Below are 27,067 nucleotides of genomic sequence, written 5' to 3' on the forward strand. Positions count from 1 at the left end.
CATTGTCTCTATTAAATTCAAAGCCTTCCAACTTATTGATGAAATCAGTCGTATCTTGTAAATACGAAACGACACAGTCCATGAATTGTTTTAAGAAGCAATCAACATACTTGGCTATTGGCTCGAGTAGTGAGTCACATCCTGCCACAATTGGCCTACCAGGTGGCTTAGTTAGGTGTTTATGGACCTTGGGTAGGACATAGAACATGGGTGTCTTAGGATGTTTGTTCTGTAGATATTCCAGTTCTTTTGGGCCTAGAAAACCTTCATCGAATCCTTCCTTGTGAATAGGAAATAAGAGGTTTTGGAATTCTGATGTAGGATCCTTACCAATTTTGCGAAGGTAGATTTTTTCCGAAGTCCTGTAACCTCAGATGATATTGGGGTCGGATTACCTGAAAAGAACATGGTGAGGCGCAGTTTACAGCAAAACTCTATGAATTCAGTCTTCATTTTTACAAAATCAGTTCTTTTTGACGGTACAAAAGAGAGTCCTTTGGATAAGATACTCTGAGGTTACAGGACTTCGGAAAAAATCTACCTTTTGCCCCCCGGTTAATAAAGTACCAAAAGAAATTGTAACTTTCGAAAGGACAGTCCTCTTGGCTATCTCCGAGATGGAGAAACAAAAAAAGTTCGTAAAATTTAACATCTCGAAAGTAGAAACGAATGCCTTAACAACTTTGAGAAATGACAACACAGTAACAATTAAACAAGCTGACAAAGGCGGCTCAATCGTGATTTGGGACACCAACGATTATACCACCAAAGTCATGAGACAGTTAGAAGACCATACATGCTATCGCAAAATTGGTAAGGATCCTACATCAGAATTCCAAAACCTCTTATTTCCTATTCTCAAGGAAGGATTCGATGAAGGTTTTCTATGCCCAAAAGAACTGGAATATCTACAGAACAAACATCCTAAGACACCCATGTTCTATGTCCTACCCAAGGTCCATAAACACCTAACTAAGCCACCTGGTAGGCCAATTGTGGCAGGATGTGACTCACTACTCGAGCCAATAGCCAAGTATGTTGATTGCTTCTTAAAACAATTCATGGACTGTGCCATTTCGTATTTACAAGATACGACTGATTTAATCAATAAGTTGGAAGGCGTTGAATTTAATAGAGACAATGACCTGTTAGTCACCTTAGACGTCACACAACTCTATACGCAAATACCCCAAGATGAAGCGGTGGCAGTATTGGAACACTTTTTGGATTTAAGACCTAGACCAGTTCAGGTGCTAACCAAATTCCTAGTGGATCTAGAAACCCTTGCTCTAAAAAAGAATTACTTTAGCTTCGGAAATGAATTCTACCTCCAAGTGAAAGGAGTTGCTATGGGGTGTCCCTTTGCCCCAGAGCTGGTGGTACTTTTCATGTCGCTCTATGAAGACACTTATGTTCACAACAACAACCCTTTTAGTGAATACGTAGCCACTTGGTGGCGCTTCATAGACGACATCTTCATGATTTGGACTGGCGGTGAAGAAAATTTAACATCTTTCTTCAATTGGCTCAACACGAGAACAATAGACATACAATTCAGTATATCACATTCAGCAACTAAAATTTCGTTTCTGGACGTGGAAGTTTTTCCATCCGATGGTAAATTGCCAACATCATTATTTACCAAACCCACAGATCGCAACAAGGCATTACTTTTCTCCAGTAATCATCCGAGGAGCCTAAAGGAAAATTTGCCATTTGACCAATTTCTACGAATTCGTAGAAACTGCTCTTCAAATGAGGACTACAAATTCCACGCAGAAAACCTGGTATCCAAATTGTGTGATCGCGGTTATCCAAAAAAACTTGTCCGCAATGCAATGAAGCGGCAAGATGGATACCTAGAGATAGTCTCCTGAGCGAAAAACCAAATCTAAACTCAAACGACAGGTCTGTGTAACCACCTATTGTCCCAATGCCAATAACCTTAAAAAAATTATTGGACAAAATTGGCATCTAATATAAAACTTGGATGACAGTCTACAGGAGCTACCTCTGTTCACATTTAAAAAGGAGAACAGTGTTGCCAACCATGTACTAAGAGCAGCAATGAAAAAAGAGGAACAACCATCCTTAAGACGAATGATGGGATTGGCCCCCATTGTCGGCCACCACAAATGTGGCACGTGCTTGTGTTGTGATCTGACTATAGAAGGATCATTATTCCACCATCATGGTATCTCATGGAAACATGAGACCTTCAGTAATTGTAAATCGAAGTTCGTAGTGTATGGAGTTTTATGCCCCTGCGGACTCCTATATATAGGAAAGACTAATCAAGAAATCCGCCACAGGATCGCCCAACACAAGTCTAGAATAAAAAATGAAGTAGAAACTGCACCCCTGGTCAACCACTGGATACGCTGTAAACATCGCATAAATGACCTCAAGTGGACTGTCATCTCCCGTGTTGAAAAGGACCCACGTGGTGGGGACTTGGATCAAAAACTTTCCAAAAGGGAAGCATATCTAATCGTGAAGTTCGACACAGCAGTAAGGGGACTTAATGAATTGTCTGAAATATATAAACTTTAGGACCCCAGTGCTGGATGTTTTCCTGTGAGTCCACCTGCTCAATATAACTTTTCCTTCTTTTTTCAAACCACATCCTTTTTTCAATTCACACTCTAATTACACCACCGATGGTCCTTGAGCGTGTCATTTCCTTTCTTGAATAGAGCACGTAATTTAGGCAACAGCTACCCACCAGGATGCATGCCCGACAAAGGATCCTTTGAATACCAATTATTAAAAAACCACGCCATCTCGTAATAATCGTTAGCCAGGGCGCATGCTCAGAAAAGTAGTGTTCCGCTTTAATTAATGAAACCCTGTTTCAATGGACATGCTCCACGCAAGCGCGAGGAACTAGTGCCGAGCTGAACGCCCGCAGAACTTGGTGGAGAAGATTAGGACACTCAGTGCCGGTAAGCCGATACAAATTTAGATTCAGGTATTCCACCGCAAAGTTTCCGTGTTACATCCAGTACTAACACGCTGTCCTCCTCCTTTTCCAGCCAGGCGAGTAGAAAATCGCCCTGCATGCACTTAAACACAGCTGAAGTAAAACTAAAAGATTTCCGTTTTCAACGCGGTTTGCCAACTCCTCGGTAAGAAGCCTTCCCATATGTTTTATTTTGACGTTCGTCCTAAACATTGGTTTGGTACTAATAGCGAGCATTTCCTTGTAGGCGAACCACTATTTTCTGCTCAAAACTTACGCCCCAGGACACCCCATCATTTAATGCAGAGGTAATTGTTTTATATCTTTTATATCACCCATGTTTGATATGGCATCCAAAAAGAACAGGAGCTCACACATCTTCTCCGATTTTTCTCTCTCCTTTTCTGTTCTTTTTACTTGTGTTAACAGGTGACATTTGTGCTCCGATCCTTCTCACTGGATAACTTCCTTTGTGGTAAGCAGAGGTTACTCTGGGTGTTGCAATGCTCGTTAGTGTTCTTTGTCTTTCCAAATACAATTGAATACAGAGGTTTTTTCCCCTTTTTTGTCTTTTCTAGAGCGATCTGGCCCTGATGAGAATCCCTTCCAACTCGCAGGGATTCGAAACGCGTAGGCCTTCTTACGTCCAGCGTCTGCTCTCTTTGTATTGCCCTAGTGTTGATCTGTTGCCGCACTAGCTGCTATTAACTATACACCCATTGTTTGTTTAATCTTTATAATTCATCAGATTTATATCAAAATTAATGAGTGTATTCCACAAATGATTGTGAAATTTCTTTTATTTTTGCAGCAGACCGAATACTTAGCCCATTTTATTTCTCTCTCATCCAATTTAGGTTAAGTACTGTGGAATGAATGTATGAATGTTTGTGGTATGACTGTGATATGATTGATTTTGGAATTGTATGGTTGATTTTATTGCCCCGTTTTGTGTCCTCTTTTCATTTTGTATATAAAATGTTCTGTTTCTTGACAGTATATGTTGAAAGTTTAAATAAATGTACTTTCAAAAATTTATTTTGTAAAATAAAATAGCTATTGAAGAGCATTTCCCATTTTTGATCAGGTGTCTTTTTTTTTGGTTGATAGAATAAGATATCAAATAGAGTATCAGTACTGGCCCTTCTGTTCTGCTGTGTATTTTATGTAACATGGTCCTAGTGTAGTACACTCTGTGCAGAATCTTGAGTTGTACCAACCGGAACTGTGCGGTGATTCCGACCTCCCTAGGAGAAGCTAGGGCCTCTAGCCATTCTGAATCGTCCATATCGCCTACCTCTATCGCCCATTTACCTCGCAGATCGATCGTTGGTTCTGGCATGTTATCGATTAGCTTTCTGTATGTGAAGGACGTGCGTTTTAGCATATGATCGGTGAGTAGTCGGTCCTCCAGCGGGGCCGATTCTGGTACTACCGTGTCTGGCTGTATCACTGCCAGCAGTGCGTGCCGTATTTTAGTGTACCTGTAGGATTCGGTTGGGCCTAGTTCATATTGTAACTGAAGTTGGGCAAAAGGTATCACAGTCCCCCCCTCCCACAGGTCGCCTACCGTGGAGATGCCTATATTGTCCCACCGGCCAAACCCCTTGCAGTGTATCAATTGTCCCAATTTTCTGGTATCCCAGTGCGGAGTAAGTTTGGTGATGACCCCTCCCCAGCCTAGCTTGGCTTGTGCTGCGTGCCAGAGTGCAACCGTGTGTTTAGTAGAGCCATCCAGTTTCAGTGCCAGCCCTTTGTTATAAAGGGCTGCTAGCATGCTGTTTGTGCCTAGCTGATCTCTGTCTGCCCTATACGCCGGATCTTCCTGTGGAGCGTGGATCCACTGGTTGATGATTTTTAGGTGTGCCGCCCAATAATATAACTGTATGTCAGGGAGTGCTATTCCGCCCTCGTACCAACTCTTGTGTAGTTTTGCTCGCGCGATACGAGCCGGGCTGTGGCCCCAGAGCAATGTGGATACTTGTGCATTCACTTGTTTAAAATATCTGGGTGAAAAAGGGCTGACCTCACAGCTAAAGTGGCGGAGTTGGAAAGGGTTCATAGCCGCACATGTGCCCCGAGAATCTGGCGCCAGTTGAAGGCGGCCAGAGCTCAACTGGCCGGCCTCGACACTGACAGGGCGGAGTTTGCCGCTCTTTGTCTCCGCCACACGTACTATGTGGGAGGCAACCGCACCGGACGACTCTCGGCCGGCGCCTTAAAGGCCAAGATTCAGCGCTCAAAGATCACCACGCTCCTGGACGAATCCGGTAATGCTATTGCCGAAGACGCACAGGTAGCCTCCGCTTTCCGTTCCTTCTATGCTTCCCTGTACAGCGCGGACAGAGTGTCGCCGACGGCGATTGACACGTATTTGCAATCTGCCGACATCACACCACTGTGTTCAGCGAAAACAGAGGCCCTAGACACTCCTATTCGCACTGACGAGATCCTCACTGCCATCGCCCGCCTCCGCCCGCTTAAATCTCCAGGCCCGGATGGCTTTTCATCTGGTTTTTATAAAACCTTCGGCCACATACTGGCCCCGGTGCTAGCACGGCTGTTTAACTCCTTTGAGGGTCCAAGCACTATACCGCCGGACATGCTGGCAGCGGACATAGTGGTGCTGCCCAAACCGGGCAAACCTCCGACACATTGCTCTGCGTTCCGTCCCATTTCCCTACTTAACTTGGACCTGAAACTATTTACAGGGGTATTAGCGGCCCGCTTGGGTCCTTGCCTCCCGGGCATCCTCGAGCCGGACCAATCGGGGTTTTGTCCCGAACCACCAATGCAGCGACAATACTAAGCGGTTACTACACCTAGTGGACAAAACTCACTTTCAGAACTCGGATTCGGCATTACTGGCCATCGACGCGGAGAAAGCTTTCGACCGCGTCGACTGGGCCTACTTGCAAGCTGTCCTGCAGCGATACCACCTGGGTGATCGGTTCCAAGCCTGGATCGCAAGCTGCTACCACTGCCCCATGGCTTGGGTCAGACTAGGTGGCCTCAAATCGGACCCCTTCGAGATACAGAGGGGCACACGCCAGGGGTGCCCTCTCTCACCCCTTCTATTCGCTTTATACGTGGAACCCTTGGCACAGAAAATTCGAGACAACCCCCGCATCACGGGCATCTCCTTCGGCCGTGAACCCCATGTTGTGGGGCTTTACGCCGATGATATTATCGCTGCTTTAGACTGACCGTCCAGCTCGATACCTGCTTTCCTGGAGGAACTGGAGAGCTTTGGAGCGGTATCCGGCTTCAAAGTCAATCGGGGGAAATCCTTGATATTACCTTTGGGCAGTTTCGCCCATCCCAATGCCCCACCGACTGACTTTGGTTGCGACCTACGCACTTCCGCACGACTCCCGTATCTGGGGATTACTCTTACCTCCTCCACGGACTCAACAGTGGCCCTTAACTATAAAACGTTGTCCTCCCAAATCCGAACCGACCTTACGCGCTGGTCGAAACAACCCCTCTCTTTGCTGGGACGCATAGCGGCAGTCAAAATGTCCGTCTTACCTAAAATCCTGTACATCTTCCAGACCCTCCCGGTACTACCGCCACCAGGCGCGCTTGCGGACCTACAACACGCTATCCACCAGTTTGTCTGGGACAAGAAGCGAGCACGGCTACACAAACGGGTGGCATATAGGAGTGTCGATGAGGGTGGCCTCGGTATCCCCAACCTCCTGCAGTATTTTCAGGCCTCACAACTCCGCTACTTGGTGGAATGGTATAGACCCGAATCCGAGAAAAGGTGGCTATTTCAAGACAGGGCTATGGCTCAGACGTCTTTGTGGAAGGTCCCGTTCCTAGCCCGCCAGCATAGGCCACGATACCTCCTTCGTTCCCCTATTACACGCACCGTCATGAGAACCTGGGACACGGTCGCGGTCAGGTGGGGCCTAACGACTTTCCCTTCCCCACTCACCCCTCTCTTCGATAACCCTGCGTTCCCACCGGGCACCGACCCTCGCGCTTTTCCACAATGGCGTGCTACGGCCTGCCGTTCGGCCGGTCATCTCTTTGATGTGGAGGGATTTCTCCAACTCGCCGATATCGCGCGAGACTATGAAATGACTAAACCCCGCATGTTCCAATACTTCCAACTCCGCCACTGGCTCTTGCACCCGGACTGCGCCCCCTTGGTCGGTCGGCAAATGACGCCATTTGAACGCTGGCTGGTGTCTAAGGACTCAGATAAACACCTCATCTCAGACCTCTACAAGATGTTATCCCCTGAGACCGAACCGATTAAGACGGCAGGACAAAGACGCTGGGAATCGGAACTTGGCAGAACACTTTCGCCCAAAGAATGGGGTTTCATACACTACAGGGCAGCACACACTACCCGCAATACTAGTGCCAGGGAATCTGCAGTGAAACTGGCCATATATTGGCATCTCACCCCGGCGAGACTCAACCAAGGTAACCCTCTTCGAAGTGCGCTATGTTGGAGGGGCTGTGGCGAAAAGGGCACCCTGACCCATCTCCTGTGGGACTGCCGCGCTCTGCAGGGGTATTGGAAAGCAGTTTTGGATGATATAGACTCCACATTTGACACCGAAATCCCGCGCTTCCCAGCATACACAATCCTAGGGCTGCCCAACGCGCTCACATTCCCCTTGAGATCACCTTGTGGCAAACAGATGGGCATTGCCATGCAAGCAGCGTCACAACACGTCCTGTCACTTTGGGGGTCGACCACCTTACCCACTCACACTGGATGGTTACACAAACTTTGGTTTACCTTGGGCATGGAACGTATACAGGCCACGCTCACACACACAGCTGATTCATTCCAGAAGACCTGGCAACCACTTCTGTCCAGAGAATTTCACGAAATCACGTGTCCGAAATACCTCCGCATTCTGCGGCTTACGGAACACCCACGAGGCTAAACAAGATTCTGTACGCCATGATGCACATCAACCTGTAAAAGCTTAATGGAGACTCTGGACAACTGGCATACTGGTCGGGGAGGAGAATGGGGGTGGGCGTTGGGTGTTGGGGGGAGGTTGGGTTTTTCGTATTGTTGTATCTGATCACAGCTCTTACATGGCACTTTCACCGATTTCTAGGCAACGCTTTTCGATATAGGCATGATCTGTTTGCATTCCTGTCGATTCGTAGAGAAGACATTTATGCCTGTCTCGCTCGCCATATATGCCTATTGTATATCTATTGCATTGCAATGCCTATTCTCTTTGCTCTTAAACTTAATAAAAACACTTTTGAAATTAAAATATCTGGGTGGGACAGGAAACGGTGTGTTTTCAAGAGCATAGAGAAATCGCGGCAGGGCCATCATTTTGTACAATGCCGCTTTTCCCAGTAAGGTAAGGGGCAGAGACGCCCAATGAGTCACGTCTCTTTTCAATCTTTCCAGGGGGGGCGCTAGGTTTTTGGAAAGAAAGTCTAACGGGTCTTTCGTGGTGTGTATGCCCAGGTGTTTAAAGGAATCACTCGTTATTACGAGCGGACAATCAGTTGGCATGCACGGCGACCCTCCCTGCAGTACATATCCATAGCTGCTTTTTAAACGGCAGAGTTATACAAAAGTAATAAACCTTTAAAGCATACCTGGCAACCTCTTACATATCACAAACCTACTGAACAGATTAACGCCAAACTGACAAAAGCATGCTTTCTGAAAAAGTTCAATTTTCATGCCAAGTTTGGCATGAACCCATCCAACGGGTTTTGCTGAAGGTACAAGCAATATTTCCTGTGGAAGCTGAAAGTGGAAAACACATCATTTTTCACTGCCACCCGTAGCTTTTTAGTGGCAAACTGGTAACAGAGGGCACATTTATTAATCAAAAATGCCCTTTTCAATGGAAAGCTGTCCTGAACCAAAAGAACTGAATGATGACTTTGGTATGTCTTCATCTCACTGGTTGCCTAAAGTCACCATAGTCCTATTCCCCTCTCCTCAGTCTGGTCATATCTAATTTGAAGCCTTCCATGACCTTATTTAGCACTTCACTTGTCAACCAACACCTTGTGGTGGCCCTCTATCATCTAATTCTGACACCTCCCTTATCCTGTATCACTTCATTGCCACTCACATTGATTTGGCCCCATATCAGTTGCAGCCCAGCATGATCTCATTCACAGTCCCCTTGGGTTGCCTGCACCTCATTTGTGATCCTATATAACATCATTTCTTTTCCACTCACTCAGTATGGCTCTCATCTGGACCTTGCGTCATTTACTTCATTGAATCATTTTATTTCCATGCCCCTCGATCCAGCTGAGCTAATCACAAATTATAAGAAATAAATAATTCGCTAATGCGTTCTATTCTCGATTACAAATAAATACACATCATATTGTTTAAAAGTAATGAGATGTAAAATTGTCCTAGCAGGAAATATACTGCTTTAATATAGCTTATTTCATCCCAGTAAAGAGTTCATATTGTTGGAGAATTTCTGCACTCATTTAGCCACCCTTTCAGCTGTACACATACCATTTGAAAGGAGGTCAGGTTGGGTAGCTCTAGTGCATACGGATCTAGTTACCTCTCGAAATCCTTCCGCATCTAGGTGCTCACCTGGTTGCCCATCATTGGTGTCACTTTCGGGATATTTTAACTTTCTCTAAGGGAGAAGCGTCAAGCTTACAATGTTCTACTTGAAAGAGGCAATGACAATGAAAAATGTAGATTAAAAATCATGATTATCCCTAGCCCGTACTCTCAGATACTGTTCCGGCCGTGTTCCATTACCGATTGCTCCAGCAATTGCTGGTTTGCGAGGTGTACTTTATTTTAAAAAGTCATGCAATTAAAGCACAATAAGGAAAAAGAAGTATGCGAAAATCCTCTTTGTAGACTACCTAACCAAAACAATGCTTTTTGATTGATGAATTCTCTTATCATAGATGACAATCTGAGAGCGAAAATAGCAAATATGTATACGTCAAACAGTAAGCTTCAATGCAGAGCACTTCTCAAAAAGTCGAAGCAGCATTAATTTGTAACAAGAGCATACCAAATACAAACGCCCAGGTGAAATAATTCAGCAAACTTCTTATAGAACAAAGTCATTCCGTGCATTGAATTGATCCTAAAAGCATGTCCTGTGCCTGAGGACACATATGGGCCCGATGTAGGTAAATCTGATTTACCGACTCTAGAATACCGAATTTTACCGATTCGGTATTCTAGAATCGGTAAATCAGATGTAGGAAAAAATTCGGTAATTTTTACCGAATCTGTATGATTCTGTAATTACCGAATCGGTATTTACCGATTCGGTAATTGCCATTGATTTCTATGGGCCTTGAGGCCCATAGGAATCAATGTCAATTACCGAATCGGTAAATACCGATTCGGTAAAATTACTGAATTTGCAAGGGGGACAGGGTGTCACTTTGACACCCTGGTGCACCCCTGATTCAGGCTTGTGTGCCATGTGGCACACATACATGCCCTTAGGGGTGCACAGATGTGCATGTACACAGGAATTCGTTATTTACCATGACATAGTATGTCATGGTAAATAACGAATTCTTAAGGGCCGGTGGCACTGTTTTCAGTGCCACCTACATCTCAAATTTGCGATTCGGTAAATCTACCGATTCGGTAATTTACAGAATCGGTATATTTACCGAATCTGTAAATATACCGAATCGGTAAATTTAAGGCCCCCTACATCTGAAACTCCAAATACCGGTCGGTAACGGCCGAAATCGGCCGTTAACGACCGATATTTGGCCTCCTACATCTGGCCCTTTATTCGATACCATCCATTCACAAACTGACGTACGTTCTGCTAAAATTTCCAGTTGAAGGAGGGTCCATAATTAGTGCATTCAGTTGTTGCAGGAAGAATTTAATACATAGACTGAATGGAATCCCAGAGTCATACAGGTCTAGTACTAACTAGCATACAAGATTTCAACTGCAGGAATCAACAGTATTAAAAATGACAACAGATGCAAATTGTAATAATTCTGTGACCATCTATCCTTGAATGATGTATCATGGAATCTTCTTATATACATGTCTAATTTTATTCCAGGACTAAGGATGAGTTTTTCAACCTTTCCTCATGGTATGAAGAGCATAATATATCCCAAACGTTTGCATCAAGTAACTTCGATGACGAGATACCAGCAGATTACGACTACATATGCAATCCTAAAAAGCTTACATGCATTCCAGAGCCAGATGCTTTTAATCCTTGTGAAGATATCATGGGATACGACTTTCTTCGGATCATGATTTGGTTCATTAGTATCCTTGCCATTGCTGGAAACGCAGTTGTCCTATTCGTGTTGCTAACAAGTCACTACAAACTCACAGTACCACGTTTTCTAATGTGCAACCTATCTTTTGCAGATTTTTGCATGGGGCTTTATTTGCTGCTTATTGCCTCAGTTGACTCTCAAACAAAAAACCAGTACTATAACCATGCAATTGATTGGCAAACAGGTAGCGGGTGCAGTGCTGCTGGCTTTTTCACAGTTTTCTCAAGTGAACTCTCAGTTTATACATTGACTGTTATTACTTTAGAAAGATGGCATACAATCACTTACGCAATGCAGTTAGATCGAAAAATCAGATTAAGGCATGCCATAATGATCATGTTTGGGGGATGGTTATTTTCTCTTATAGTTGCATTGCTCCCACTGTTCGGCGTCAGCAATTACATTAAAGTTAGCATATGCCTGCCTATGGACATAGAAACCACATTGTCGCAGGCATATATTATCTTTACTTTAGTCCTTAATGTTGTTGCTTTTATCATTATCTGTGCATGTTACATTAAAATTTATATTGCAGTTCAAAATCCGGAGCTGACAACTACAAATCAAGATACAAAAATTGCTAAAAAAATGGCTGTGTTGATTTTCACTGACTTTACCTGTATGGCACCGATATCATTCTTTGCTATATCTGCTGCTTTTAAAGTACCTCTCATTACTGTGACAAACTCTAAAATTTTACTTGTTTTATTTTATCCAGTGAACTCTTGTGCAAACCCGTTTTTATATGCAATTTTTACAAAAGCATTTCGAAGAGATTTCTTTCTTTTGATGAGTAGGTTTGGTTGTTGCAAAACCCAGGCAGAACTTTACAGAGTAAATCATTTTTCGGCCTATACCTCCAACTGCAAGATTGATCACTCATGTGGTGGGTCAAAAAAATCTTCTCGAGCAGACATTCATCTGACAACTTTCGATTGTCAATATTCTACAGCCACAATAAAAGTAACTGCAAAGAAGGAGGACTATAACTACTGAAACAAAGAATCATAGAATTTCAATTTCATACCTGCAAAGTCAACCCAGGGATTTAACACTCCACAGTATTTAAACAGTGTATTATAAAATAATGTGCTTTTACTTTAGATGTATACTTGAGATGTTTAATAGGTAACTTTATTTTTAAGTTGGTAAATGTTGTAAAAATTATTTTTGTATCTATGTTTGAAGAATTGGAAATCATTATTATGTGCTAATAAAAAGAATCTGTAAATTACAATTTCGATACACTTCTGCTGATATGCACTATACACTGGCGGCCACTGGCTGTGTACTACGTGGCAAAATAAGCTTTAAATATGCAGGTAAAATGTGAATACATTCCTTTCTGCATAATCAAACTAGCCCCGCCGTTCCTCTTTAATTAGTCAAGCGAGAGAGGGTTCTGATGCCCCTTTCTTTAACATTTGGGCCCAGATGTAGGTAATAGCAAATTACCGAATGGTAAATACCAAATTTTACCGATTCGGTAATTACGGAATCAGTATTTGCCATTGATTCCTATGAAGCCCATAGGATTCAATAGCAAATACCGATTCGGTAATTACCGAATCGGTAAAATTACCGATTTTACAAGGGGGACAGAGTGTCACTTTGACACCCTGTTGCACCCCTGTTTCTGGCTTGTGTGCCATGTGACACACAGACATGCCCTTAGGGCATGTCTGTGTGCCACATGGCACAGGTGTACATGCACATATGTCCATGTACACTGGAATTCGCTATTTACCATGTAATAGTATTGCATGGTAAATAACGAATCAGTAATGGCCTGTGGCACTGTTTTCAGTGCGAGCTACATCTGTATTTACCGATTCGGTAAATTTACCGAATCGGTAATTTACCGAATCGGTAAATTTACAGATTCTGTAAATTAAGCCTACCTACATGCCAAATCCCAAATATCGGTCGGTAACGGCCGAAATCGGCCGTTACCGACCGGTAATTGGCGACCTACATCAGGCCCTAGGTGCCTTAAAAAATAATACGACAATGCATATTAACATTGGCAGACCACTTCAAATTCCAGTGACGTTTCTGTAAGTGGCAGGTTGGGCTCATATGTTGTAGGCACAAATAAGTCACTGAATAGAAGGATTGACTCCGTCTGCATGTAAGGTGAATAGGATGGAAATTAAAAGGTAAACAACCGTTACAACGCAACTATTACAACGGACTACTTTTACAAGCAACTTTTACAACGCAGGATCCATTACAACGAACTACCCTTACAACCCATTTTTTTTACTTCGCAGATGCCTTTACAACGCATGCCATTACAACGTAAGTATTGGTAAGTATATAATATTTTTTAAAATGTAAGTAATTAAAATTAATATTATTTAATTTAATTTTAATTTAATTTTATTTAAAACCCAAACCTAGCCTTGTACCCTAAAAATACCCCTTTACCCCAAAACCCAAACCTAGCCCTGAACCCTAAAAATACCCCTTTACCCAAAAACCCAAACCTAGCCCTGCCAAAACAATTTTTTGCGAAGCATAGTTAAAAAAACAGAACCATTTCAAATTTTGGAGGAATACTGAACACATCTCAAGGCATCCCAAAGCCGAAAACTGAATTCAATATTTTCTATCTTTAGCAAGGGTATTTAAACATCATTCGAAACGTCATTCACTAATTGAACTCCAAATAGCCAGTGGCGGCCAACTGTGAACAGAGGTGGTAGGAAGGGGGAGGGATGAAAAAATAAAAAAAATTACTTACCTTCTTTGCCAACGCCGTCTCCTCCGCATGCCTCTCTCACATCTCTCCTCCGTCTCCTTCTCTGCTGGAAGAAGCACCGGAAGCAGAAGTAGTGTCTTGATAGTGCCCGGGGAGGATGGGCTTGTTCTCCAAGGGGCTGTGCAGCACAGCCTAGTGGAGAACATGCCAAGTGCGCATGACTGTTTGGTCGGTCCTACAGGGCCAGTCAAAGCGCCATGCGCACATAGGGAGGGAGTGCAAACCATCACTGCTCCTTCTGCAGTGAGCCGGCCCCGCCCGCCCACAAACAGCAGTATGAAAAAGACAAACCAATAGGAATGGACTGAAGACGTTTTTAGGTAACCATGATCTCATACATCCTTTAACAGGTCTACATGTTTCAGCCAAATGTGGTTACATTAGGATGGCTTTCGTCAGGACACAATAGTGAAAGTGACAACAGAAATTCAACCTTTTGTGTAGTGTGAACATGTGCAGTAAGGTGTGTTTGAAAAGTGAGGAGGATTTTTCTCTATTATTTGTGTGAAACTGTAACTTATGGTTTTTACCCCACACGTAATACTTAATTTGTTTCTTAAGCGAGTAACAAGGACCGAAGTAGGTATACAACACGGACGGTGGACCTTGACAAAAGTGTGACTGCAGGCACCGGCCCCTCGCCGGGATCCATTGTAACCTCAAAAACATCCGCAATCCATTTTTAACCCTCTCCCAGGCTCCCACTAATGAAATTCTCATATTTAGGAGGGGTTCTCTGGAGATAGTTTATAATTCACTTCCGACTCACAGAAAAAAAAAATCCCACTCTGCTGTAATCAAGTCTCATAGTACACCTAGGATGCACTCGGCATCCTAGTTGGAAACCCTATGATAAAGCATGTCACCAACTAGGTTGGTGGGGGGGGCGTTCTTTTTAAAAATCTATTGGTTTGTCTTTTTCATAATGCTGTTTTGTACATAGTTGATATTGGGAGCCCATTCCTAATGTTCATTTGTAACTTCCGATGACGTGCACTTCTTCGCAGATACATTCTTTCTGTCAATCTGACCTGCTTACCAGACAAAGATGTTTGCTGTTCCGAAGCTGCAATTAGTTCATCATCAGGAGAAGCTTCTTGCCCTTCTAAACTCAAGCCCAGATCTACTCATCATTTCTTCATCTCACTTTCCCAACACTTCACCACATTCCATCATTCCCATCCTCCAACATAACTGTAAACCTCACAGTTTAACACCCACTTTGGTCCTGACCATTTAGATGAACCTTTTTTAACTCCACCCAAAAACCTGCACCTTCCATGGTCCCTTTTCTTACACGCACCAACCACATCCTCTAACTCTTTAGATTCACATGTGGTGCATTTCTTTAGTTCTTACTGTACTTACTGTACAGTGGGGGTCTCTATTTGCCAGAGGTAGGTACCTTTGACCAAATAGGGACCCTTGCGTCTAGTCAGGGTGAGGGGCTACACTCCTAAAATAACCCCTGCTCTCCCCCTTGGTAGCTTGGCACGAGCAGGCAGGCTTATCTCAAAGGCAGTTTGTAAAGCATTTGTGAACACATACAGTAATACAGTGACAACACTACAGATGGACACCACACAGGTTGTATTATAAAAATAAGCATTTTTTTGTAAACTTAACACAAGACCAAACGACAAAAATCCACAATACTGTACTCAAAAATAGACTCTAAAATGTTAAAAAAAAGCTCAGTTCTCAAGTTGTAAATGCGACACTTTACTCTCAATATACCTTGAATGCGTAACACAAAGAAAACAAAAGGGTCGCAGGGAAGGTGATACATCTGTTCCTTACATGCAGGGGACTGGATGTGTCGGTTCCTTATTGCTGCGCAGGGGAGTTGATGCTCGCTTCCTTACTGTGTGGGGAGGAGATGCGTTGGTTTCTTACTGCTCTCCGGTGCGATGCGACAAGATGGCACCTCGATGCGATACTCTTCTCCAGTGGGATGCAACAAAATGGTGTCTTGGTTACGATGCAACAACGTTGGTGCGATGCGTGCACACCCGACGGCGACTTGATGATCACGACAGGCCCTGCGACACGCTTCCCCGGTGATGTGACAGCGACCTCTGTGGTGGCGGCACGCTTCTACGGTGATGCGCAGCGCTTCGGCGATGCGATGATGACAGCGGCAGCGGCGGCTTGCTTCTTCGGCGATGCGACGACAGCTGCTGCGGCAACACGTTTCTCGTCGTTGCGTCGTACTTCCAGCTCCCAGCGACACGCAGTCTCTCAGAAGGCCTAGCACAACAGCAGGCCCTTCAATTCCCAGCAAGGGAATTCAGTGGGGGAGCTGTTTGGTGAAGCCTTGTATCCCTGAGACTTCAGGCAGGAGGCAAGCTCTAGTTCAAGCCCTTGGATATTCTTATTCAAGTTGATAAAAAGCACACTCGGTCCTTTTCTCCTTTCTTTGGCAATGAAGCAACAAACGGCAGGCCAACCCCCAAACACACAGCACAGGCGTAGTCTCCTCCTTCAGCTTCCTGGTTCTTCTCCTCAGCAAAGGTTTGTCTTGATTACTAGAAGTCAGAGAGTGTCTGTATCTAACCCAAACCAGTTCTGGTCAGTCCTGGAGTACTTTGTTTACAGGACTCCTTCTCTTTCTTTGACAGTATAGGCCAGGGACATCAGACGCACCACAGGAGGTGAAGCCATCATCGTGGCAGGCACAGCCCTATTCAGGTCCCAGGTGCTCCCCTCTACATGTAGATGGGTCTATTCAGCCCTGTACCGAGTCACTCTGTCTCCTGGAATCCCCAGCCCCTGTCACTCAAACTCCAGACAAGGAATACACAACCGAGCAGAGGCAGACTCGGATCGTTAGGCAAGAAAATACCTACTTTCTAAATGTGTTATTTTCAAACACAGAATGTTAAAACCAACTTCATTAAAAGATGTATTTGATCATTCTGATTTCAGGCATACTAAACTCGAATTTCTACTTAGTTCCCTGAGTCAGTTAGGATTATAAGATGTTATAATACTGGTCGGACCATCACAACATCCTCTTTTATATCAACAGGGAGGTGGTGTTGAAGAAGGCTCATCCTCTTAAATCAAAGATATGGGAAAGGGGGTCGCTAGAGGGCGCACAATCGAATGGCCGCACTCCCGTGAGGCTCCCGTGGACCGGAGCAATAATCCTTTATTTATCGTACTGGTGACTGGATAAGTGAGACCTGACCGCTTGATTGCAGTTGCCAATTGCCTGAAGAACACTCGTAGGTGATTTGAAGCTGAACAATGGCGGAGTGAAGGCTGGGGACGGCTCCGAAGTTTAGCGGGATAACTGGCACGAAGGAGTCGGAAGTGCGGAGCGGCCAGTTACCTCAGGAAAGATCGAGGCCAGGGAGGTGGAGAGTAGGCCCTGAGGAGGTGGGGCATTGGGGAATACACCAGAGGCCAGGAGAAGCTGCGACGGATAGCGAAGCCCAGGCGACACAGAGTGTGCAGCAGGAAATACAGGCGGTGAGGCTGGCCTGCGGAAGGGGGAGCAGTGAGTGACCAGCGGCTGTGAAGCGAGCGGAGCTGGCGACACGTAGGCAGGGTATGCCACAAGAGACCTGCCGGCGGGAAGCAAACCGTCGGACATAGCACGCAAGAGGCCGCGGAGCGGAAGCGCACGGTGCGCTGCGGCCGACTGCGAGCGGGCGACCTAGTGGCATGGGGTCCCAAAGCCTGGCTGCCTGCAAGTGAGACTGTGCGTCCCAGGTGCTGGCCATTGCTCGATAGACGGTGCAACGGTGGCAGGCCGGCGAGAGCACACCAAAGCGTGGCTGAGGATCAAGACGGGAGCCGGAACGTACGTGTAGAGAGTGCAGGTGCGGGAAGGGCGCTACTCAGCTGCAACAGGTGGGCCCAGATTGCCGCTGCAGAGAGGGTGAGGTGCGCAGCTCCTTGGCCACTGAGAGTAGCTCCCGTATTTGGGCCAGCATATAAAAGAGGACCCCTAGCTGATCAGCATACGGTGGACGAGACTGCGGGACTCTGCCCCAGGTGGAGGCCTGCGGGGGAGGATGGTTACCTTATCTGCCCCCGGCGGCAAACACAGTGGCATCAGCAACGCTACGCCTGGGCCTCAAAGGGACATGCTGCGGAGTGCGTCACTGGACGGGCGATTCTAGACATAAGGCGTGTGTTACTTGCTGGTTGGCGCAACGGGAACCTGTAATTGTTATAAACATTGAAGTGTGCGGTGTTTGTGCAGGAACTAATGGCTGAGGAGGCATTTGCAGGTTTTTACTTTGAGACGGCTCCCTGTGGAACTTCTACGCCCACTGGTAACTTGGGGTCACTGCCTGCCTGCCCTCCCCTCCCCTCAGCCACCCCCCCCTCCTGCTGGAGAGGTGGTGCACACAGTGAGTCGTGGTACGCATCGGGAACTTTTTGAGGGAACCGGCCAGAGCGCAATTTGCTGCCACGACAGTGAGACTCCACTAGAGATGGGTAAACTAGACACCAAGCAGCCAAAAATCAGCTTTGGGACCGCAAAAAATGGGGCCAGAGCCAAGCAAACAGGGGCAGGGGAGCAGGAGGCGGAAGGAGCCAATGGAGCACAAGGAGCAGCCATGGATCACATATTGCAGGAAATGAGGCAGGGGTTTGCGACGGTTGTTGACAAAATAGATCGAATGTCCTCGAGAATGAACGCTATAGCCCATAAGCAGGATGCGCACGACGAACGCATTGCGGAAGCAGAGAGACGTATCTCAGACAATGATGACCTCACGGCTGGCCACTCATCCCAATTGGCTCGAATGGACAACATCTTAACGACTATTGCTGCCAAGAATGAGGATTTGGAAGCGCGCAGTCGCAGAAACAACATCCGCGTAGTAGGTATTCCGGAATCCACAAACACAGGCAAAATGGAAGAATTTGTGGAGAAGATGTTGCTTTCTGTGGTGGGACAGGACGCTTTCTCTCCACATTTTATCATAGAAAGAGCTCATAAGTTGCTGGGTCCACGACCAGTACCAGGAGCGACACCATGGCCCATAATTGCCCGTCTCCTTAACTACCGCGATAGGGATGTAGCACTCCGAGCTGCTCGCAATAAGCAGACGTTGTCCTATGAGGGCAACACGTTCTCCATCTACCCTGATTTCACTCCAATGGTGCAAGAGGAGCGCAGAAAATTCATAGAAGTTAAAAAGAAACTTCGAGATGCACAAATCGACTATGCCCTTTTGTATCCAGCACGCCTTCGAGTAACCCACCAAGGCAAACAAACATTTTTCACTAACCCTGGGCAAGTAGAGAATCATTAAAACGGCGTAACCAAGAACGTGACAGCCACAAAGGATTGCAGAACTCGTCCCCAGCCAGAGAAGATAGGCTCCCAACCTGAGAAACTAAGAGATGTAAGGTAATCGAAGCAATGGGTCTACCGAGGAAAAGATGTGGTGACGCCATTTCGAATGGAAAGTGCGGTCAGGTGGGATCCAGTTGTCAGATAATACTGAACTCCGGACCACCTCTCCAGTGCTGGACTGGTAATGCTGGCTCAGCAAAGGGACTGCACTGAGAGAGGAGAACTTGTGGGGTCCTCTAGAGTACGCCCCCGGAGGGTCTACCCCACTACTGTACGGCAGCAGTCCGGCTGCCTTTGACCTAGCTTTTGTTGGGGAATGTTGGGGGAAGAGAGGGAGGGTTGAGGGGGGTTGCGACATACTGGCAAAATTGGGTTGCTTCAGTGGGTGGGGGGTGGAGGGGAGAAGGGGACGTTTTGGGGAATGTTGGGATGTTTGCAGCCTTCTAATTGCATGCTACATAGACGAACTGAACAGAAATACAAAATAGCTCAAGTTGGATATGGTACTGTGAGACTGAAGCGTTGGATGCGGGTGCGAATGAAAATCTGTTTCTACCTTCCACTGATTGGACAGTGTAATAATGGGTACAACAACAGAAGCTTTTAGTAGCGCACTTAATATCCTCACGTGGAATCTGAGAGGGCTGGGGGACCCCAGAAAAAAAGGCAGGTTCTGTTCTATCTTGAACGCCATCAGGTACATATTGCCATGCTACAGGAGACACACTGTCCTCGGACCAAGCCGGTTACTTTTGGGGCTCGATGGGCGGAGACTCGGCTTTTTTCATCCTACTCCAGTTATGCCCGGGGCACTGCGATCTTGCTTAGAAAGCAGGTGCCCTTCCATTTGGCAGGCTCTCTCTGCGATGCAGAGGGTAGATATTGTATGGCGTGGGGTAGACTTGGTACCCAATCGATAGTGCTGGTGTGCTGTTATGGGCCTAACATAGATGACCCGTCCTTCTTTGATAGCCTTTGGTCCAAGATATATGATATCGATGCCACACATCATCTGGGGGGGAGATTTCAATGTCACATACAATCCTAGTGCGGACAGATCGCATTCAGCTTCACACCACTACACAAAAGCGCAGGCAGTACTTAGGGACATTAAGGAAACAAATCAGTTGGTAGATGCTTGGAGACATGGTCATCCTCAGGTCCTGGAGGGTACGCATTTCACAGCGCATGCTCAGTCATGGGCCAGACTAGACTATTTTTTAGTATCCAGAGGTCTGGCACCCGCTATTACAGGCACAAGGCACCTAGCTAGGACCTACTCCGACCATGCACCAGTCTTAATGACGCTCTGCGCCACAGATTTTAACATCCCGCGCAGTCCCTGGCAAATGAATCCCTCCATCCTGTTAGATGTAGTCTTTCAGGAAGAATTGAGGGAGGAAATTCTTGACTTTTTTCAAAGAAATAAGGATTCTGTGCAGAGCACGGAGACGATCTGGGAGGCCATTAAGATGACCTTGCGAGGTTTTTGCATTGGGAAAGGCGCAGGGGTACTTAAGGATATACAGGCCACAATCAGGGCCGTTGATGGAGACCTGAAACGACTTGAAACAGAGCTCGCTACTGCCCCCACTACAGACACGCAAGTAGCGTTTAGAGAGAAATTGTCCCTGTACATGGAAGAAGCGCAGAGGGAGGCGAAATTTAGAAACAAATATTGGATAGTCAGAAGCTATGGAGAGGGAGATAGGCTTGGTAAAATACTAGCACATAAAGTGAGACAACAGAGAAGGTCCAACATTGTCACGGAACTGAAAGCCTCGAATGGAGACACCCACCAGGAGACTTCCAATATACTTAAAGACTTCCTTGACCATTATAGTACATTGTATTCTACAAAAGGGAACTCAGGTGCGCATCTGGATGACTTCTTGGAGGAGGTGGTACTAGGGTGGCTGAGTGATGCACAGAGAACGTTCTTGTGCGCCCCATTCGAACTGGATGAGGTGCGAGAGGCTATCACGAGCATGCAGACTGGAAAGGCCACTGGTAATGATGGGATTCCGGTGGAATTCTATAAGACATATATCGACATTATGGCCCCTGTGCTCAGAGAGGTTTACGAAGACGCATTGGAGGTAGGGATACTACCGCACTCCATGCGCGAAGCACTGATTTTGTCACTCCCAAAACCAGGGAAGCCCCTAGACCTCTGCGACTCCTATAGACCGCTGTCGCTGCTAAATTGTGATGCGAAAATCCTAGCTAAAATGATAGCCACAAGACTGAGTCTATTGATGGAACACCTAATACTACCAGATCAGTCAGGATTTGTACCAGGTAGGGCAACGTCTCATAACCTGCGGACAATTTTTGCAATACTCCACACCATCTCCCCTGATCTCCCTATGGCTGCGATTTTCCTCGATGCCACTAAAGATTTTGATTAGTTAGAATGGGGGTACCTATTTGCGGTTATGAGACGTATGGGCTTCCCACCCTTGTTCCTTGACTGGATAAGACTACTCCACACTAAACCAATGGCTAGGGTACTAATAAATGGGCACACCTCTCACACGTTCGACATTACGAGGGGGACTAGACAGGGGTTCCCGTTGCAGTAGAACCTCTTGCTGCGAAAGTAAGACAATGTTATAAAGACAAGGCACTACAATGCTTTCAACGTCAGATACTCATTTCGTTATACGCAGACGATATCTCGTTATATATCCGAGACCCTCAGCAAAATTTGAACCAGGTACTTCGAGAATTCATAGCATTTGGTGGTATGTCAGGCGTCCAAATGAATTGGTCTAAGTCTAGCTTTTTTCCGCTTACGGACGCAGTCCGGCGCTTTGAAATGGATTATTCATTGGAATGGTGTGATGAGGAACTTAAATATTTAGGTATTATGGTCACGAGAAATAGGGAGGAACTGATGAGGGCGAATTATGGCAATCTTATGACTAAAATTGAGGATAACGTAAAGAGATGGGTGGCGCTCCCTCTCTCCATGGCGGGACGTGCGTCCCTAATTAAGATGGTGATACTCCCGCAGGTGCTATACCTGTTCCTGAACATACCGTATTATCCTGGATCCTATTTTTTCAAATCTCTGAAAACTGAATTAATACGACTTGTGTGGGCAGGGAAACAGCCTAGGCTACAGTGGGAGGTGTTAACTAGACCTTACTCCCAGGGAGGATTTGGGATTCCTGATATGGAATTATATTTTACAGCAGCACAGGCGCACTTTGCGTGGTTCTGGATCAAGCAACCTTGCTTTATGCCACAAGTTGCAGCAGAGCATTGGCTTGCTCACCCTATCCCACTGGAGGGGGTGATATATTCGTGAATCGGACAAAGGGACCAGCAGCCCACCGCCCTTTATAGCTCAGTTAAGGCATGGCATAAAATAATCGGGTTACTGGAGGTGAAAATGGCATACACGCCCCTGATGCCTATCGCTTATCATCCTGATGTCCCGTTGCTACAGGAAGGGGTATTTAGGAAGTTCAAAGAGAAGTTTAGCGTCACTACGTGGGGGATCTGTACCATGACGCTAAGTGCTGCTCACTAGCACACATGTGCCCTGCAGAAATGCAGACTCCGTTGGATGTCTTTCTATACGTCAGATTGAGACAAGGTATAAAAGCGATTACCCCTGATTTTCCGGACGAGCCGGAATGTCTGGCCCCGCTTCATAGTATTTTGGAAAGAGCTAAACCAATGCGCCTAGTCTCGATAAGTTTTAATGCCCAAAAGGTGAGGAAAGAAGCTTAGGCGCGGGTAAAATGGGAATCGGAATTGGGAGAGCAGTTGACGGATTCACAATGGGAGACCTGCTGCCTGCACACTGAAAGAGTCTCGGCCAACAGCAGACTCCGCATTATACACTATAAGTTTCTCCACAGGCTGTACTATACACCCGCTAAACTGCACCAATTTAAGCTGAGGGAGACTGATGATTGCGATAGATGCCGCTCCCCGGGGGCGGACTTCTTGCATCTAGCATGGTACTGTCCCACCATTCGAGCCTATTGGGAGGAGGGATTTGAGGCACTACAACATATGATAGGCGAGAAGCTTACTCCTAGTCCTGTGATGGCTTTATTAGGCTTTATTGCTCCCGTAAAGACGGAACACACAAGGTTTGTGGTGATGGCACTTCTTATGGCTAAGCGCAGGGTGGCGTGCAGATGGGCGAGGGGTAGAGCACCCAAATTCAAGACATGGTTAGATGATTTAATTAACTGTCAGGAGCAATTTGCCACATATGCAGAATTACTTCCGGTGGTGTCCAGACCTAATGATATATGGGCCCCCCTTACCTGTTATCTTCTTGCTACAACCACGGCTGATGCGGAGGCAGAGGATACACGCCCTATAGACAGGAGGCTGGAGGATACTGGGAGCTAAAAGGCAGAGAAGATGCGAGACCTAGGGGCCAGATGACCGGCTCTGCTGCCATTCCTAACCTGCTATTGTGAACATGGTTTGAGTGTCAGAGACGGATAGAATGAGGAAGATGAATGAAACTTCGTAAAGTGGACTGACTAGTTAGATGCTATTATTAATGTATAATATGGACACTAAGTAACAGTAAAAGGGGTGGAGATGAGAAACACCCGCAGATGCACGATGATTTGCTATGAATACATGTAACAAGTACGTACCATGAGCTGATATCGCTGTACAATGATGTAAAGTAAACTTGAGCCAACGTTTTTTTTCTGTATTACAAAAAGTATGAAGAAGGCATTGTTGTGTTCCATAAAAATAAAATAAAAGAATAAAAAAAAAAAAAGATATGGAAAAGGGATCTCAGATTAATAAACCATGACAATCTAGCTGCCGATTGTATATCTGTCCTCTCATCCCAAACCGACTTGGTCGAGGTTCAAAATCTCACGGACTCCTACAAATCGACCATGGCGGTCATCATGGATGACATTGCTCCACTCCAGCTTAAAAATACCATATCAAAAATATCCAAACTGTGGTACAATGAGAGGCTTAACTCGGAACGTCACAAGCTTAGAGCAGTTGAACGCTCCTGGCGATCCAATCCCTCCTCGTACCAACTAAAACTCCTGAGAAAGGTCAGGATTCTCTACAATAAGCAAGTCAAGAGAGCTAAGTCTGACTATTTCAGACTACAACTAGACCAAGCAGCAAACCGTCCCAGGAAACTCTTCGAATTGGTCAAACAGCAATCGGCTAATGGTCCTAACCTTTCTGATCAAAGTGGCAACCCACCCTCCTGTGAGGAATTTGCAGTCTTCTTTATGGAGAAATCAGGACTCATCTCCACTGACCTAGCCTCTAAGAAGGTGCTATTGCCCTCCTCTTTTGCCGCCGCACTCCATGACGTCTCTCAAAAGTGCAACTCGACCCTCATGATAGCCAAGAACAATGCGTCTTGGGACACCTTTTCCCCATTTAGTGAAAGTGGCATTGAATTTTTTTTCCAGATTATTAACCCGTCTAACCACTTCAGTGACCCGTTGCCTCTGGCCACCTTCAAGGAAATCAAGAGAGCTCTCATCCCTACCTGGACCAGGATTGTAAAGGCTTCTTTATCTCAAGGCTCGATCAATGACTGCCTTAAAGCAACCCAGGTCTCACCCATTCTAAAAAAAACAATGCTGACAAATCTGATCTCAATAAATGACTTTTTGAAAATACTAGACAAAAATGAATCCTGCCTACTGATCCTCCTTGACCTTTCCTCAGCTTTCGACACGGTTAATCATGACATCCTCCTATTCATCCTACAAAAGAGAATGGGTTTCTCGGCTCGGGTGCGTCAATGGTTTTCATAATTTCTTCGGCATCGAATACAAAGAGTCAAGGCAAATCTCTCTCTCTCTCAGCCCTCTCCAGTACACATGAGGGTCCCCCAAGGATCCGCCCTTTCACTGATCCTCTTCAACCTTTTCTTGGAACCTCGAGCTAACGCACTAAACTCCATGAACATTCTCTTCCACATGTATGCCAACGACACACAACTATAACTGAAAATTTCATCCCCAGAAAGCATCATCTCACTTAACTCGATACTCATGTTTACTCAAAATTCGTTAACTGAGAACCAGCTCCTACTCAACACCTCCAAAACAGAGTTCATGCTCATCTCCCCCCAAACCACATCCCCAAGCTATATCTCTGGCTGACTCACCTCACTGCTTTCAATTGCACTCCAATCATCATTGACTCAGCCAAATTGCTCGGAATCACCTTAGACAAGCACTTGAATATGAAGGTTCATATCAGCAATGTATGTAAGGGAGCAAACCACTTTTTGAGATCCCTGAGAAATATCAAACCTTTCCTACCTCTAAGTGATTTCAAGCAGGTGGCCCAAGCTCTTGTTTTGCCAAGGTTAGTCTCTGTGGCCTACCCAAATATGCCGTGGCCCTACCAAGGGCATCACCGAACACCGCTGCTAGATTGGTCACTGGTGCCAAAGGAAATGAGCACATATCCCCAGTCCTTAAATCTCTCAACTGGCTACCCTTTGAAGCCTGAATTCAGCTAAAGATTGCAGTCCTGGCGCACAAAGCCCTTCACCTCAATACTCCTACGTACCTGGTGAAAAGAGCATCAAGAAGAGGGCATCAAGAAGCGCCTCAACATTCCTCTTGAAACCTCTCATCCTTAACAAAAATAGAACTTGTCACCGAGCCTTCTACGGTGCTGCCCCAAAGATATGGAACTCTCTGCCACCTGAAGTACGCAACCTCTCTTCGACAACAGCGTTCAAATTTGAAGCCAAAAGATTCCTAATGAGCGCATTCTTACCATAAGGGGAGGAGGCACACCTAATTCGTCTGACTTTGTTCTTATCACCATGGTACCTCCAGCTACAATGGATCATCTCCTATGTTTTTCTTTTTTTTTTCCTCATATGTTCACCTGTTTACTGTTTTATCTTCCATTTTTGGTTGCAGTTTCCCAATTGATGTTTATACTACCCCCTTATTCTTTCTTTCTGCCTATTGTAAAGCGCTCTGATACCCTTCGGGATCTTGTTCGCTCTCAATAAAACTTTATAAATAAATAATCAAACTGCCCATTCTGGCCTATGGGGAACAGGTAGCCTTGCAATAGTAAAAAACGAAAATGGCTGTAATTCACTATCAGTACATGCCCCACACATCAGGGCATGTCCTACCTTTTATCTACAATGCACCCTGCCGTTGGGCCTACCTTAGGGGTGGCTAATATGTATAAAAGGGTAGGTTTAGGAACTGGCAAGTGGGTGTACTTGCCAAGTCAACACGGCAGTACCAGACTGCACACAGGCTCTGCAATGGCAGACCTGAGACACACTTTACAAGCTGCTCCGGTGGGTGGCACAAGCAGTGCTGCAAGCCCAACAGCAGCATTTGTCTTGTGCAAGCCCACCAGCAGCATTTAATTTGCACGCCCTGGGCACACGCAGTGCACTGTACTAGGGTCTGACACTAAATCAAATAAGCCAATCATGGAGTCACTAATCCATACATCAATATATAATAGGGAGAGCATATGCACTTTAGCACTGATCAGCAGTAGTAAAGTGACCAGAGTCATAAAACAGCCAACAGCAGGTCAGAAAAAATACAGGAGGAAGGCAAAAAGTTCAGGGATGACCCTGCAAAAAGGGCCAAGTCCAACACTCACCATGGCTCATCCACCCAGGAACACCACTCGTACAGAGCTTGCGTCCCTTTAACAGCAAAAATGACAATACCCCAGTACTAGAATGTGGAGTTCGTCTATAATTCCATACAGGTTTTCT

At 45.7% G+C, this 27,067-nt stretch overlaps 2 protein-coding genes across 3 annotated transcripts in view; one reads left to right on the forward strand and one right to left on the reverse strand.

Annotated features, from left to right (window-relative positions):
* The window catches only part of LOC144763730 (lutropin-choriogonadotropic hormone receptor-like), a 1,068,475-nt gene extending 1,056,005 nt beyond the window's left edge, over window positions 1–12,470 (forward strand). The window contains exon 11 of the mRNA XM_078649633.1: window positions 11,005–12,470. Within this exon, the coding sequence (XP_078505759.1) occupies window positions 11,005–12,229 (1,225 nt within the window). The 3' untranslated portion in view covers window positions 12,230–12,470. The remainder of the gene's footprint in view (window positions 1–11,004) is intronic.
* GTF2A1L (general transcription factor IIA subunit 1 like) overlaps window positions 1–27,067 on the reverse strand; it is a 1,231,875-nt gene that overhangs the window by 158,124 nt on the left and 1,046,684 nt on the right. The gene's annotated exons all lie outside the window — the stretch shown is intronic.

This window comes from Lissotriton helveticus, chromosome 6 (assembly GCF_964261635.1).
Source record: "Lissotriton helveticus chromosome 6, aLisHel1.1, whole genome shotgun sequence".
Taxonomy (NCBI): domain Eukaryota; kingdom Metazoa; phylum Chordata; class Amphibia; order Caudata; family Salamandridae; genus Lissotriton; species Lissotriton helveticus.